This window comes from Vidua chalybeata, chromosome Z (genome assembly GCF_026979565.1).
Source record: "Vidua chalybeata isolate OUT-0048 chromosome Z, bVidCha1 merged haplotype, whole genome shotgun sequence".
Classification (NCBI taxonomy): domain Eukaryota; kingdom Metazoa; phylum Chordata; class Aves; order Passeriformes; family Viduidae; genus Vidua; species Vidua chalybeata.
The window spans coordinates 41,478,585-41,494,197 of NC_071570.1; the positions used below are offsets into that span (position 1 = coordinate 41,478,585).

The window sequence follows — 15,613 nt, forward strand, 5'->3', positions numbered from 1 at the left end:
CTATAAATTAAGCATATCTGTTTTCAGCTATATTTAGCAGAAAATGTCTTTGGCATTGAAACCCATGTCTCATGTTATCTTCTTGCTGCAAACACAAACCTTGTTATTTTTCTAGTATATTTCCAGAAATTAAATATGATCCAGTTGCTCTATCCCTCTTGTTCACCAAAGATCCATGCCAACTGTTCTCTGTTCCTGAAACATCTTCTGAAACATTGTCTGTCACCTTTGACGTCTCAGATAACCACTGAACCTAATCTTCAATAAAGAGAAAAAAAACCCCTTGTCCTCTAGAGCTAAATTTTTAAAGCATTTTTCGGACTTCCAGTATGTCTTACAGTAAGCTCCTCAGGGAATTCATCCCTACCAAGGCTCTGAACCTTCCTTACCAGGCTGTGGCCAGTGATAACCAGACCGTACACCCCATTTGCTTGCTCATCAGGTATAATTATTTGTTTTTTCGAAGATTTTTCAAACTGAATATTAATTTCATCACTGTCCAGAAAGGAGTCTGGCTTCATCTTTTTTCTTGCACTCCTTAAAAAAAAAAAAAAAAAAAAAAAGGATAATGATGGAAATCTGAATATCATGCAAATACATGTATATTTTGTAAGAGCAACTTTATGAAAACAAAACAAAACAAAAAAGCTTCCCTTTAATAGTTCAGTCCAATTTTTCCTGTATCCCTGTAACAATATGCATTGCTTAGCTGCTGTCTGCACAGATCATCCATATTTCTGAAACTCTAACAAGTGTTGCTAAACTTCTGCTAATTTTAAGTCAAACAAACCATCTGAAGGATGGTATCCCAAAAGACATCCAATTTTCTGTGCATGTTGTCCGGCAGCCATCTAGTCCAAGAAAAAAGGACTGCAAATCTTTCTCATTTTTCAACTTTACCTAAGAACCTCTATCTACAGAGGAGGTGAGGAAGGAAGGTAAGTTCTCAGATACTGCTAAAAAATATCCAGACAAAAGACATACCCAGACAAAGGACAGCAATGTGAATAGATGGCAAGAGCAGTACAGCAACAGCATAGCCCAAACCTAGAGCCAAAGCCTTTGTAGCTCAGGATCACTTTTTGGTCAATTTCAGCTGATACTCCCTATCTGACTCTGCTTTCTTATACCTTTATTTAATTTGAGCTCCTGGATCATGAAGCTTTAGCGTTTACTCTGAGAGGAGATTTCTACATTGTGTTTAGCTTCTGGATCTTCCAGGGAGGCAGCTCTCCCATATCTAAGGTCCCCGAAATGAACTGCAACAAGGAAAGCTGATGGGGAAAAAGAAGGTGGAATGATACAAAACACAAATAATGCTAGCGCACAGCACTGAAACTGTTTTTCAGCCATTTACCTCAGCTCGTTCAGTACGTCATCAGATGTGCTGCCTTCAATAATGAAAACTTCTTCCATGTCATCATTCAGCAAGTTGCATGAGTAACCAATATTCATTGCTGTCTCTGGGAAAGATAAACCAGGAAGATAATCCATCTCAGCAACCCCAGATTCACCCATTTCTGTGGCCTTTTTGTTCACATGACAAAACCTCTCTTTCTAACTCAAAAGAGATTGGAGCCTTTCAGAGTCAACACTAAGAGAGCCAGGAGAGTCACTTTGATGGATGTACCAGCCAATTTGACTTCACAAGACCACAGGAAAAAAATAACTCTACCAAAATGAAAAAGCTTAAAATACCCTTTGATCAACATATTTGGAGCAACAAAAAAAAAAAAAAAAAAACACTTCATATTGATTCAAAATTTTTTTTCAGGATTTTTATCTTGCCCTCTCCCTGCTTCCAGGAAAGCCCCAAACCACAACTCTGAAAAAGAATATGACATTTTGTCCATAAAATTCTGGAAAAGACATTTTGGTATTTTATAGCAAAACTATTGTATTTGGAACATGAAAAAATGAAATGTTTCATTTTTCTCAAAAATTCTCTGCTCATGTCTTGGATGAAATTATTTGCAAACACTTTTGACCTCCCTGAAACACCATTGTTTCAGTGAAAATACTGTGTCTCCAAAAGAATTCACTGGAGTCTATTTGCTGTTCTTTCCATCTCCAAAAGCCTATGTTTCCTCCATTTCTATTTGGGATGATAAGAGCCAGAAACAAGCTGAAATGCACTCAACATCCACTTTAACATGAAAGTTTCTGGAAAGCAGGACAAGGTTTTTTCCACCTTCTTCACCTGAATGATCAACTGGATGAAGGTGACACCTTTTCACAGCTTATGTCAGGGACTATGGGATGCTTCATGTCACCTCTCCAAAGGCAGAGGATGCTGCCTTCACCCTGGTTCCACTCTCATGACAGAAATTAAAGACAGGCACAAGGTAGTCTTCTGGTCTAATTCCAGTTAACTGAAATTTTGCATAGCTGGCAATGAAGCAAAGCCATATAAGTTTGTCCTCTGTGCAGTTTCCAAAGAATGAGAACACAGGTCTTAGCAGAACCACCCCACCAGTGGAGTAGAAGAAAAGCATCCAAAGCTTGTGGTGCTTTTACCTTGCTTATCTCCAGTGAGAACCCATATCTTGATGTTGGCTTTGGCAAGAGTCTCAATTGTCTGTGGGACACCATCTTGTAGCTTGTCCTCTATGCCTGTGGCACCTAGCAGCTTAACAGAAACGGCAGGGAGCTGGTTAAGTCCTCCCACTGCTACCAAAGGAGAAAGCATTAAACCTAATTATTTAAGCAAACACAAATGAAATCCCCAGGAATAAGGTTGTACTGATTGACATTCTTCCTCAGCAAATTTACTGTAGAGGACAGCCCTGATCCTGCAGATGTTCTAGGCTCTAATCTCCCCAGGCTCTGATGGATTATGAATATGCATGAAATTATTTGCAAGAATGTTTGCAGAGCTACAGGTCTGTATTGTTCCATGTGTTCCCTTCACAGCAGATAGAGCTTTAATAGAGGGACAAAGACACTCTGGATGTGTGTCCCCAAACCTCCTCTGGTGTGCAACTTGATCCCAGCTGTGCTGTACTGCAGATGTCACATGGCTGCTAAACATCTTCTCCAGCCCTTAACAGACCTGTCTCCACCCCTGGTCCACATTATCACACAGCTATACCACAGACTGCTCAGGACACAAACCTTCATTATTTTTAAGTTACTGCCTTTTCTGCTGTAGAAGGAAGTACAGGCTTTAACCTGTAGTCAAAGAGACATGGAGGTTTTACTGCTACCTTGGGTTTCACTGCTACCACCTATCTCCTGCTGCTTGGAGACTAAATTCAGAGGTTGGCTTTAAGCCTGGGATCCCTTTTGGCATCCTGAGATGTCCATCATACATCAGCTATGAGTGTTATCAATGTAGGTAACAGCTCTGAGGGAACTTCTCTACAGGGTCTTCAAAACTGTACAATCTCTGTTTTACAGTAGTTCCTGATCCAGCTAGAGAGACTATGCAACTTCCAAAGGCCAGCATTTTCCCAACTCACATCTGCTTCACTGCTGGCATTCTGAGCATGCAGCTAATGGAAGGAGCTAAGTTGTCTGCCAGGATTTCTGGGGTTTCAAGAAAGCATTGCCATGAGCGCAAAAGCTGGATTGCTTCTTTTCAGATCACACACATGCTTTTCATTCATTATTCATGGTTCTAAAACATGGGCAAATTCTCCAGGGCATTTCAAAACTGTAACAATACTTAGGGAGAGAAGAATGACCCAAAGATCACAGTTTAGCTCTATTTCAAATTTACACAAACATGTTCATGGGTATCATCTACCCTTTCTGCCCAGGGCTGGAAGAACAAAGGAGACACTCTCATGGGCACTGGAAATTATTCACTGCCTGCCATTTCAAAAGCTGGAAAATAAATAGATCAGCCATTTGCACATACAAAGGATAGCTATGAAATATTTGTGTCCACGTCATCTCCTGAAGGCTCTGGTATGTCACTTCATCACGAGAAAGCTACTCTGACACCCACATGAGTTAAAATAAAACCGTTCCCCTGAACTGGTGGCTGACACCCCAGTTGTGGGCTCCTGACGGAGGTGCCAGTGAACACCCAGGGCTGCCGTGTTCTGACCTGCTCCTGTCACACAGCCCACTCAGCTGTTTGCAGAGCAGTGTTTACCAAAGTCACACTGAGCTGTTTATTGACAAACCACCACCCTCACTGCCTCCCCCAGAGCCTGGCCCAGATTTCCTGAATTACCAACCATTAGGTCTTTTTCAATCTCTTCATATAACTCCGACAGTTTGTCTTCCCGTCCTTCCAAGGCAGTGCTTGCTTCATGGTGACGCCTGATCCAATCCTGAAAGTAGTCTTCCTCTAGGCTCTTATAGGCCACCACGAGTGTCCTCAGGCCTTCTCCAGCAAACTCCTGCAAGACGGTGGTGAAACAGATGATCCAAGGTCCAAGAAGAAGAGTCTGGTCACCTGGGCTTACAAAGGACCTTCAGAAATCAGACTGGTAAAAGCACCTTGGTAAAGTTTGCAGAGGAAAGGTGAAAAAATGACACCTTAGGCTACAAATGTTGGGGTATTTTTAAATAGCAATTCAAGACCACTTTATCATTACCATATGTGATCCTTATGGAAAAGAAAAATCTCAAAAGGGTTTTTTACTTTCTGGCTCTAAAGCTTTTCACTAATCAGGCATTTGTTTCTCAGGCTTGTATTTCTCAACAAGAGGTCCAAAACAGTGAGACCTAAATAAACACTGAACACAGCCTCAAATTTTGGATGTGGGTTCAACTTTTTTAGGGTATGATTTTTGGCTGAAATGCACAGCATGAGCACAGCTAATCATAGCATCTCAGCAAGCCTAACTGTGCTTTCTGATGGACAATATGGACCTCAGTGTTTGATGGAACAGCAAAGATGCATTTGTGAAATGCATCTCTGGGAGGTGTTTCCCCAGGCTTGAAGTAAAGGTGCATCAGAAACAGGTCATGGGTCTTCTAAATGTCCTGCATTGGATTTGCCATCTTTGTCCACATTACAGAATCATAGAATGATAGAATGTCTTGGGTTGGCAGGGACCTTAAAGACCATCTCATTCCAACCCCCCTGCCTTGGACAGGGACACTTTCCAATAGACCAGGTTGTTCAGAGCCCCATCTAACTCAGCCTTGAACACTTCCAGGGATAGAGTATCCACAACTTCTCTGGACAACCTGTTTGATTGTCTCATCACCCTCACAGTAAAGAAATTTTTCCTAATAATTAATCTAAATCTTCTGTCTTTCAGTATAAAGCCATCAAACCCTTGTTTTATCACTACATGCCCTTGTAAAAAGTCCCTCTGCAGCAGTCTTTTAGCCCCTTCGGGTACTGGAAGGTGTTATAAGGTCTCCCTAGAACCTTCTCTTCTCCAGGCTGAACAACCCCTAATCTCCCAGCTACAGGAGAGATGCTCCAGCCCTCTGATTGTCCTCATAGCCATAGACTCACTCCAACAGGTCCATGTCCTTCTTATGCTGAGGATCCTAGAGCTGGACATGTTCCAGAATCACCTCCCTCGATCTGCTGACTGTCCTGAAGTAGTTCATATGGCACCTGGTTCTCATGCTTAGGCAACTAATTTGAGATCTAAAGCCAGAGAAATTAATTTGTTTCTCTATTCCATAACTTAAAATTGGTGCTTAAATGCTGTTTCTAAAATCTGGGGTTTTTTTTTCCTGAAGACAAAGTATGCTGGAGAAAAGGAAAACATCAAAAGCAGAGATGTTGTTGAGAAGGAAGCTCTTACATTCAGGTGTTCTGTGGTCTCCTCTTTGAGAGAATTGCAGGATGGATGAAGCAGTTCATAAAGAATGGTATCAGCTCCCTTGCAGTACAAAGTCAAGTCACCTTCTGGACTCCGCACTGTGAGGAAGGGGAAAAGAAATGCTACAAATCCCAGACTGAGTCTTTTGGGGTACAAAGCTCTTCCATCAAAACCAAGAACAGTTTCCACAGGTGTCTGAATTTCCCCAAGTTTTGGCAAACTCCCAGGAATCAAGACAAGCTCTGCTTAGAAAAGAAAAGAGTGCATTGGTCTGAGCAGACACTACGTTGTCCCTACAGGCAGAACTTGTGGCTATGAGTGGCTATGAGTGAAGAACAACTTGTTTTTAGGGAACTGGACCTACTTCTCCTATTTTCCTACCAGTAAACTGTAACTACAATTACAATATTCCTAAATATTAGAGTAAGTTGGAGTGTTAATAAAGGCTGCAAAAACTTCCTTGAATAACTTCTCAATTTTCTGTTTGGGAGAAATTTGAAATTTGCTTATTGGAAAAAAACTGTTTTCTCAGTTTGTTCTTGCTTTCTCCTGTCCTACTTCCTCAAATTTCACTGAAAATTTAAAAGCTGATTAGAAGAAAGACCTTTCCTGCATTCTAATGAGGGGAGCGAGATATATGAAAAGCTTAGTGTCTTTAGGAGGCCGGCTTGCATCACTGTGGTCCAGATGTTGAGATTTATCCCACCTGCTTCCTTTAAGTATTTTTCTGGCACTGTTGCTGTGTAATTATAAAGTCAAGGTAGCCCATCTCAAGACCTCAGAAATAAATGTTATTCAGAGCACATTGCAAAGGAGGTCTCCTAGAAAAATTCTGCATCATAGCAGAATGAGAGACAGCTCGAGAACTAAAGTCAGGAAGGAAAGAAAGCAGCAAAGGGAACATACCAATCACAGACATTCGTTTGCGAACATTGTTGAAATCAAGAATAGCCAGTAGTTTGTAGATTTTTGTTTCTCCCATTTCCACAACAGTGATGGTCTCTGGTGTGCGAGCCCGGAAAACAAATCCAAAGTTTCTGGCAGCAGTGACTAGGGCTCCCTCGTCAGGAGATTGTGCTTGATACACCAAGTTACCTGACATGCAAGAAAAAAGTGTAATGTGGCTTCTGACTTATTTCTTAGCTAAAAAACAAAAAACAAAAAACAAAACAAACATACAAAAAAAAAACCCCAAAAAAGCCTAAGACATAATATAGCAGTTATCCCTTTGCTTTTCTGTCTATCCACAGAGGTCCAGCACTAAAAAGCACCTTATGTCCACATATCTCCATCAAGTCCCACGAACCCATCCTCCAGGACAGTGCAAGAGGGCCCCTGGATTCTTTTGGGGATTTTAATCACTCTCTTTGGAGTCTAATATCTCACTGAGAAGACAGGTTCCTTGGGTTTAGCCTCTTCTAGTTAGATCTGCATGTATTTTTTCTGATCAGTATTTTCACTTTATACCAGTCAATTAATTCTAGCCTTTAAAGCACAGCTTTCATCCCATCTGGGATTTGAAGAGGCTGACCTAGTAGCTGTGGGAACACTGGGTGAGAGGAGTTAATGAGTCTCCAGTGGATAGGTACTCTAAGTTCTTTGCTTTTTGGGGCTAGGAGCAGAGTAGAGAGAGAGCAGGGCAAGCCTCTGCCACCTCAGGGAAGCTGTGGCACCTGCAATTTCCGCACTCCAGAGATGTGGTGTTTGCAGTAGTGTCAGCTCCACCACAGGAACACACAGGGAGTGGAGGCCCTGGTCCTTTCTCTTCCCATGTGGCATCTCCAAAGACACTGATTTATGTGTAGCCATACACTACAGAAAATCACCAGTGAGCCAAAAGGACCAATAACAGCTTCTGTGGAGAGAAGATGTGCTGTGGTGCGAGTGAACATAATCACTCATTCCAGTGCTCTCAGCAGTCCTCACCTTCCTTCTTCTCCTCTGGCATCACCGTGTGGCAAAGTGAGAGCAGCCGGAAGAACCTGTGCGTCGGGACATCATTCAGCTTCACAGCTTCAACCAGGCTGTGGTCATAGAAGGCAAACTTTGGGTCGGCTAATGGGTTGTATGAGAAATCAACGTTCTTGGTGTTCTGAAAAAAAAAAAAGCCTTGGTATTATTTGTTGAGCTCTCACACGACTGTACACCAGTTCCTGCCCAACTCTGCCCCTGTCTCCTTCTCACATTTACAAAGGATCCTGCTGGGCTGGCTGCTCGTGACAGAGATTGGTGGATTTAAGGAAGTGGGAGGTCGTGAAAGGTGTTTAATCATGGGACAGGACAGGCATTAGATGTGCCTTTCAGAGCAGCATTCAGGCTAAGAACCAATTAGCTAAACTGCCTCTCTGAGCAGCAGCTAATGCTCCAACAGGAGCCCTACCAGTGGATGCCTACAGCAAAGAAGTGCCTGCCTTCAACACACACCTGCTTGGAAGCATCTTGCTCATGATGTCAAAGGCTGCCTGTGATAGTGGAATGCAGGAGCCCAGCTTAAAACAATTCAAAAGTCTGTCTTATCCACCATGTTCTCCCAAAGTCAGAAAAAAATCCTGATACGGAAAAAACAGGACAGACAGGTGAAGTAAAGGTTAAGCTCCACAGGCACTACCCATTTTGTCAAAAAACAAGGAGCTCCAAGCAGAGTGGAATACACTGGAGAAATGTCCAGGAGCTTACCACATGATGCGTCACGGAGTAATGGACTGCCAGGCCTGCCTCGGACAATTCTGACTCCCACCCCATCCCTGATAAGCTCAGAGTTTCCAGGATGGGAATCATCCTTTTTGACCTCTGCACATTGACATTTAGCACTCAGCCCAAGAGCACAGACCGACCCCTTCCTCCCACACTCGTCTGTGCAGCAAGGTCCAGGCACAGCAACACTGTGGGTCTGTGGGCAGCAGGACTCTCCTCCAGAGAGTATCACCAACAGCAGGGTGGGGTGGACAGTTGGCAGGAGTCCAGTGTGTGTCACCAAACAAGGCTGACGGGGAGAGGGCAGGCTGGAAGCACAGTACTCAGCACAAACAGCACAAACAGTGGGCAGTTTAAGATCTAAATGGATTGGAAATGAATCATTGGAATGAGGAGTGGGATTTTCATCATCATCTTGCTGTTTGTTATTTGGATTACTGCATGCAGTTTTCAGATGTTTTTGAAGATGTGCATTTGTGCCTGCAAGCAGAGGCTAAACAAAAATGTAAAAAAGACACATTTTCACACTTTCTGAAGTCCAGACACCAGAGGAATTTGACAGTGACCTCGCTATTGGTGTGAACTGCACTCACTAATTCCTTGCTAAAGCTTTAATTAACTGACAAGGTTAATAAAATTCACCAATGTCCAAGTCTCCAACAAACACCAGTGGCCAAATGTCCAAGAGAAATTATGCATGCACCAGGATGTCAGGTGAAGCAGACGAGACAGTGGGCTGTTCCTGACCTGCAGGTTTAACCCAGGTTTACTGGGAAGGAACTTAACTCTGGGAATTCTCTGACATCCAGAAGAACACACATCTCTGTTGTGAGCATCAAGGGCATCAGCTCTTGCAGGGTCAAAAACATAAGCTGTGCAAGGTTGTGTCCACTGGTACTTATCCAGGTCAACTAAAAGCACAGATCCTGATAGCACTTGAGCACTTACCTCATTTATTTCTATCCTTTGCCCAGACATATCATACACATCACCTGCAAGCAAGAAAGATGAAATTATAGCCACAAACTGCAGGTAAGTGCAGTCTCTGAGCCACAAAATTGAGTAAAGTGTTTCTAAGTTTCTATTTTAAAAGTACATTGACATGGGCACTGATGACTGATGATACATAACAATCAGTTTCTATGTTTGTCCATGACAAAATCTGGAGACTGATAGATGCTTGAAACACAAAGTAGTTACCATAAAAATGACTGGCTTTTGAATAAAAAATACTTGTCTTGAGCTGAACACAGGGAGAAAAGTGTTTCTAGTGCTAGGTAGGAAATGAAAGTGCTTCCAGGGGTTGACTTCTCTCATGCCTTCTCTTTCAAAATCCAGCTCCCGGATCCTACTATTTGCAGCAGTCCCTGGACTCCTACAGAAAAGGAGTTTTCAAAGCCCATTTTCCCCACATCTAGATAGCCAGGCTGCTCTGTTGATTCTCCCTGAATGGATGATCTGGTCACAGGAATTGAAGACATGTCATCTCAAAGAAACATTATTAGAACTTCTGCCTAGAGAAAAATATCACTTAGGAAGGTCTGGACTGTGCCAAGGCCAGCCAGTCCCCAACACTTCATTGAAATAAGATCGAAATGCAATGAGTTATAGGAATGATTGACTCGTGTTTGCACCAGCAACCTCAAATGTGACCAAATTGTAGTGCTGGTGTGCCTTCACAAAGGCCTCGGAATTGTAAAAGAAACACAGTAACCACCTCTCCTGAGGACCTATGCACCAGCTGATTCCCTGGGAACCATAGCCAAGAGGCTTTTGTACATCTCCTTCCCTGAAGCCTCCAGAAGACAACATAACTAAATCATTCTTTCTGGCATTGCTTTCCAGAATGCTCCTGAGCAGCAGAGAAGTACTGTGCTAGGAAGAAGCTAAACATTTAGAAAACTATAGGCAATAGATTGTTTGCCTTCTTTGCATGTGTTTCCCATTCATTTCTTGAACTCTTACCCTGTATATCACCTGTTGGTGGTGACATGCACTTCAGAAAAGTCAACTAAGGACACTTGATAGGAGAGATTGCAAACTCCTCATTAGCGGTACTGATGTTAGATATCATAGTAACACTGTTTGAGATAAGGTGGTCTCCAAATATACACAGATTCATAGCAAGAAATATCTTCTTTTTTTAGGTCAGCTAATAGCACTGAGAAAAGATGCAAACTTTCTGGCACATTATTGCATCAGGAGGTCTGACACAGGCAAAGCAAGCATCCACATACAAATAAGCAGTGACTAATTTCTCTGGGGCACCTAACGATGTTAATCAATTAGGCAGCTTACAAAGTGCTAGCACCTCTTGAGCAGTATGAAGAAAACTGCCTGAGGCCATAGCATGAACAAGCCTTTTAAATAAATAACTTCTAGGATCTAACAGAGCTAACAACTTATGTTTCCCATTTTTTCTAACTCCCCACAAACTTTTCTCTCTTCTGGTAGTTGAAGAATGTCAGGTGTAAAGACAGAGACCAGGTCATTGACTACTCAACTACCTGAAAAGGATGTGGAAAATCACTGCTCATGACATGAGAAATTGCTGAGAGAGGACAGTGTGGGAAGCTGACAAAATTTGCAGATGAGCCCCATGAGGGATGGCTGATTTCATAAGTTATTAGGAGGGAGTGAGTTATGTGAGTTACATGTTATATTTTGTAAGGTTAGCAATACCTGGCTAACCATGCCAGTAATACCATAAAAAGCTGTGATTACCTAACTAGTGATATCAGAAAAAAAAAAAAACCAACAAATAAATTTGAGTACAGATGTTGTAAATCTGGGACAAATGAGGCGAAACTAATAGTGTTGGGACAGTAGTGGGGCAGAAAAGGGGAGATAAAAGACTGAGAAAAAAGGGGAAACAATCAATACATGGCAAGTGATGCAATTAGGCTGTCCAGACATCCCTGATGGGTAGCCTTACACTTGATCACTGCAGCTCCTTACATGTCTTCTGGATATCAGATTTAGTCTCTGTGGATGAAGAGGCACATAGTGAAGAAAAGCCAGAGAATAAGACAAGCATACCATAGGATTTGCCATTGATAGAGCACTTGATGAAACACATGATGTTCTGGGTGAGAGTTCCTGTTTTGTCTGAGAAGATGTACTTGATCTGCCCCAGCTCTTCGTTGAGTGTAGTGGTTCGAGCCTGAGCTGGCGTGTCATTCAGCGGGTAATACATTTTACGGTCCCAGTTGATGTAGAAACTGTTACCCAAGCGTATAATCTCCACACTGATGAAACAGAAACAGGTGGTGATGGAATATTCATTAGTTTAAGGGACAAACTCTTTATCTTCAGCACCACCATTATCAATTGCAATTAGAAGACAACTTTGAAGGTAATGACAGGTTGAACTCATCTGCCCATAGGTGGCCTGTGGTAAGGGATGCTGAAGCAAGTCCCACTGAAATGATCTGCTAAATTTACAGCAAACTCATTTCCTTTGTTCATAAAGTAGTACTTTATAAAAGTACTTGGAAAGTTGCAGAAGTGTTCGGACTGAGAAGCAAGGCAGGAGCAGTGGATTTCTGTTAGTGCCATCTCAGGAGATGGTTTCCACTAGAGCTGTGGGCTGAGCTGAGCTCACTGCCAGGGGATGAGCACAGCCATGTCTCCAACAACAGAGAGCTCCACAACAAGAGAGCCATTGTGTCACTCAGTACCACCAAAGAGTGGCATCAGCTCACAGATTACATGATTTTTCACCTTGCTGGGTGACATACTGGAAAGGAATGGAATTCATTCCTCATGTTTACCAACACAAAAGAGAGTCTCAGTAGCAAAGCTGACTGAAGGTAGCTATAATGATAAATTGAACAGGGCTGTGCAGTGTCTACCCCAGCCCCAAGTTCTGAGAGCATCACAGACATGCTGCCTACCTGTCACTCCTATCTATCACCAATAACCAACACAGCTCTGCATTGTCTGGGAAGAGAGAACACTTTCAACTGCTCATATAGCACCAAGTACTTCAACCTTGTTGCACCTACTTACCTGTCAATCCTCACACAGTCCTGAAGCCACCTTGAAGAACAGGCCATTCATTCACTGTTAGAAAGATGCTAATGGTGGCAGGCTTCCAGCCCTGCTCCTATAGCATCCTACACACCTACACCTCCCCTTTAATTGCAAAATCATCCTCTCCTCTTCCAGGGCTCACTACTGTCCCCACTCCAACCCTGACAAAGCCTTCTGAAGGCATCAGAAACAAGAAAAGCATCACTGTGGTTGTGTAGGAGCATCCATGATGGGGCTGTGTTAGGTTTTAAGGAAAATGCTGCTCCCAGTTAAGGCAAAAGCTAAATCTCTCCTAAAATCAAAAGTGAAAGGAGCTTCCAGCACATACCTGACATAGAGTGAAATAGGTACCACTGTGTTTAGAATGATCACGTATGACCAGAACATGAGGAAGCCGGAGTAGGAGGCAGAGTTGACGCCCTCTGCCCAGGGCAGATAGACCTGGAAGTAGTAGCCCTTATCATGCTCCCAGATACCATTGCCAATGGCTAGGATGAGACACATCAGTGCTAAAAATGCAAAGATCTGAAAAAAAAAAAAAAAAAATCGAAAGACAAACCAAACAAATCAAAACCAAACAAAATGTATTGCTTTTTAGAAACAAGGAATTTATTATACACAGGTTAATCAGAAGACCCTAATGGGACAGGGCTGGATAGCCTAAATCACAGGAAAATGTGCCTAGGGATGAAGAGGAAAAAACAGCAAAATTATGATACTTTTACCTCGAGGACAATGCTACACAATGCAGAGTCTGACAACTCGGAATTAAAAGTCCTCAAACAGCTGGGGATTTAAATCCCAAGCAGATATCTCAACTAGGGTGCTTACAGCAGTCTGTTGTGCAGCAAATCTCATTAGAGGAGAGTTGAGCTGAGGGTCCTCAAACATCTGGCTGCACACTTGGGAATAGAAACTGCCTGAAGGACTTTACTTGGCCATTTGCCAGATCTATCACAGTCTTCTTCATAATTTCTGAAAGACTACTAAGGATATCCAGCAGCATACAGCCAGGAATTTAGCACTGGATATTCTGATTGTTAGAGGAGAGTTAATTACTTTCTCAAAGCTAATAGTTGTCTTGGTATTTGCCCTCACAAATTGATTACATTTCCTTTGAGCAAACAAAAAGCAGCACCAACTAGTGATGCAAATCTTTGGGCTTTAGAGAAGCCTGTTTCCTGAAGCCTAAAGTAACCAGGGCAACAGCAACTGGGAAGTAAATTTCAAATTGGGAAATCTTACTGAAAACTGGGGCTTGCTCGGGAACACTATTTAACAGACATAAAACCATTATATAGGTCATAAAGCATTTTTTGATTAAAAAAAGACAAGACTGTAGCAATACATTTATTTGGAAAAGAAGAAAAAAAGAACAGGAAGAAATAAATTGAACAGAAATTAATACAAACTGCAAGGAATTACAGAACTGTGGATCTCCAACAGTAATAAAGAATCGAGAATAGAAAAAAATTAAGTCATAAACAGGTGTGTGAAAAGCAAATGTGTTAACAGACAGCTTTCCAAGAGGAAGTAGAAAGGAAGAAGAAGGACTTATCTGCCCTACGGTAGATGAAAAAGGAAGGTTATGTTCACTGACACAAAGCACTGTGTGGCTCTATCTGCTAATAAGAATTTTCAATGCAGCAAGTCCATCTAATTCAAAGATGGAAGCTTAGAGCATAGTTTTTAAACTTTAATAAGGTTAATTTTTAACATTCCTTTAAAAACTGGGAAGACCCACCATCTTGGAATCCTGCTAATATAATTACAATATTTGTAAGGTAGAAATGGTGATGGTAGGGAATATAAACTGCAGTTAACTTGTCATCCTTCCTGGACAAATGACGAGAAAAAAATTCTTTTGGCACAGTCTTTTCCAAACATTTGACATAAAACAACCAATATAATAGTAAAAGAGTGAAGATATGGAGTCAATAGGCTGCACAAAAGAGCAATTAAAAATCATCTTTTGCAAGGATAATCATTAGGGAGGAAATATCAGTAAGTTGGACCATTATGTAAAGGCCACACAGCAACAAAAACAGTAATCACCCTTTTTAAAAAACAGTAATTGAGGGACAAACATAGAAATGTTGATAGTAAGGCCAATATTTGTACTGCTGAGGTAATCTGTGGAAGGAAGAAAGATACTTTTGTGGAGTAATATGAATCACTTGGTGAAAACTCATGCCTGATCAACTTAAGTTTTAATATCAAAAAGCCACAAAAGGGAACTGCAGTGAGAAAAGGTGGCAGACTGAGTTTCAGGGGACACATTTATTTCACACATGAGTAGTAGCTTTTCTATTTAATTGTGTGAAGCCAAATAAATTGCTCAGTTTGTGAAATGGAGACAATATTACTTGCTGGTAAAGGAATGTGGTGCAGTGTTTTTAAACCTCTGTGAACCAGAAATTAAAACATACTTCAATCTGTGCTATTGTAATTATAAGGACTTAAGGGTATTTGAGAGGCATGACCCACCTCACTGCCCCAGAGGTTAAAAATTATCCATTTGCAGAATATCACAATCCCTATAGGAATTTCAATGTGTGATTCAGCAACAAATATATGTGCAGCAAGACAGGAGCTGAACTTTCCCAAGGTGTCCCTGCCCATGGCTGGGTTGTTGGAACAAGATGATCTTTAAGGTCCCTTCCAATTCAAACCACTCTGATTCTATACCACAGCAGCTCTTGCCTACGGGCTGCACTTGATTTATGTACATTTTGTTTTCAGTGTACTGGGCATTTCAATGCTGTCACAGCCCCACTCATGTGCAACCCTCATGCTTGCAGAAAGCTCACTAACATGCTGTTTGATCTGAAACAAATGGAAAGGACCAAGCAGTTAAAAGCAGCCCTCGAGATTAATTTCTGTGCACAGAAACAACTGTGTGCAGGGTGCTGCAGTTGTAACCGCAGCCTTGAAGAGAACAACATGAAAAATCATTGCTTGTGCATGTTCATGGAGCTTCCCAGTATGAACATCATCCCTCCTGGGGTTGTGCCCATGCATCGACTGCTAAAGATCCTCTTGGTAAGAGTTTTGTAAAGAGGAAGTGACTTTTGACTTCAGGACAAACATTGACTGTTGGACTGTGAATTAAAACAGTTTCAGTTTCTTAATTGGTTCTTAAT

At 41.9% G+C, this 15,613-nt stretch overlaps 1 protein-coding gene across 5 annotated transcripts in view; it reads right to left on the bottom strand.

Annotated features, from left to right (window-relative positions):
* LOC128782167 (phospholipid-transporting ATPase ID-like) overlaps positions 1–15,613 on the bottom strand; it is an 84,002-nt gene that overhangs the window by 13,472 nt on the left and 54,917 nt on the right. For all 5 annotated transcript variants that reach the window (XM_053932369.1, XM_053932368.1, XM_053932370.1 and 2 more), the window contains 10 exons: positions 12,799–12,995; positions 11,475–11,683; positions 9,384–9,427; positions 7,668–7,833; positions 6,648–6,836; positions 5,724–5,839; positions 4,188–4,352; positions 2,518–2,629; positions 1,358–1,463; positions 390–537 (listed from right to left, as the gene is read on the bottom strand). In XM_053932369.1, the coding sequence (XP_053788344.1) occupies positions 390–537; positions 1,358–1,463; positions 2,518–2,629; positions 4,188–4,352; positions 5,724–5,839; positions 6,648–6,836; positions 7,668–7,833; positions 9,384–9,427; positions 11,475–11,683; positions 12,799–12,995 (1,452 nt within the window). The remainder of the gene's footprint in view (positions 1–389; positions 538–1,357; positions 1,464–2,517; positions 2,630–4,187; positions 4,353–5,723; positions 5,840–6,647; positions 6,837–7,667; positions 7,834–9,383; positions 9,428–11,474; positions 11,684–12,798; positions 12,996–15,613) is intronic.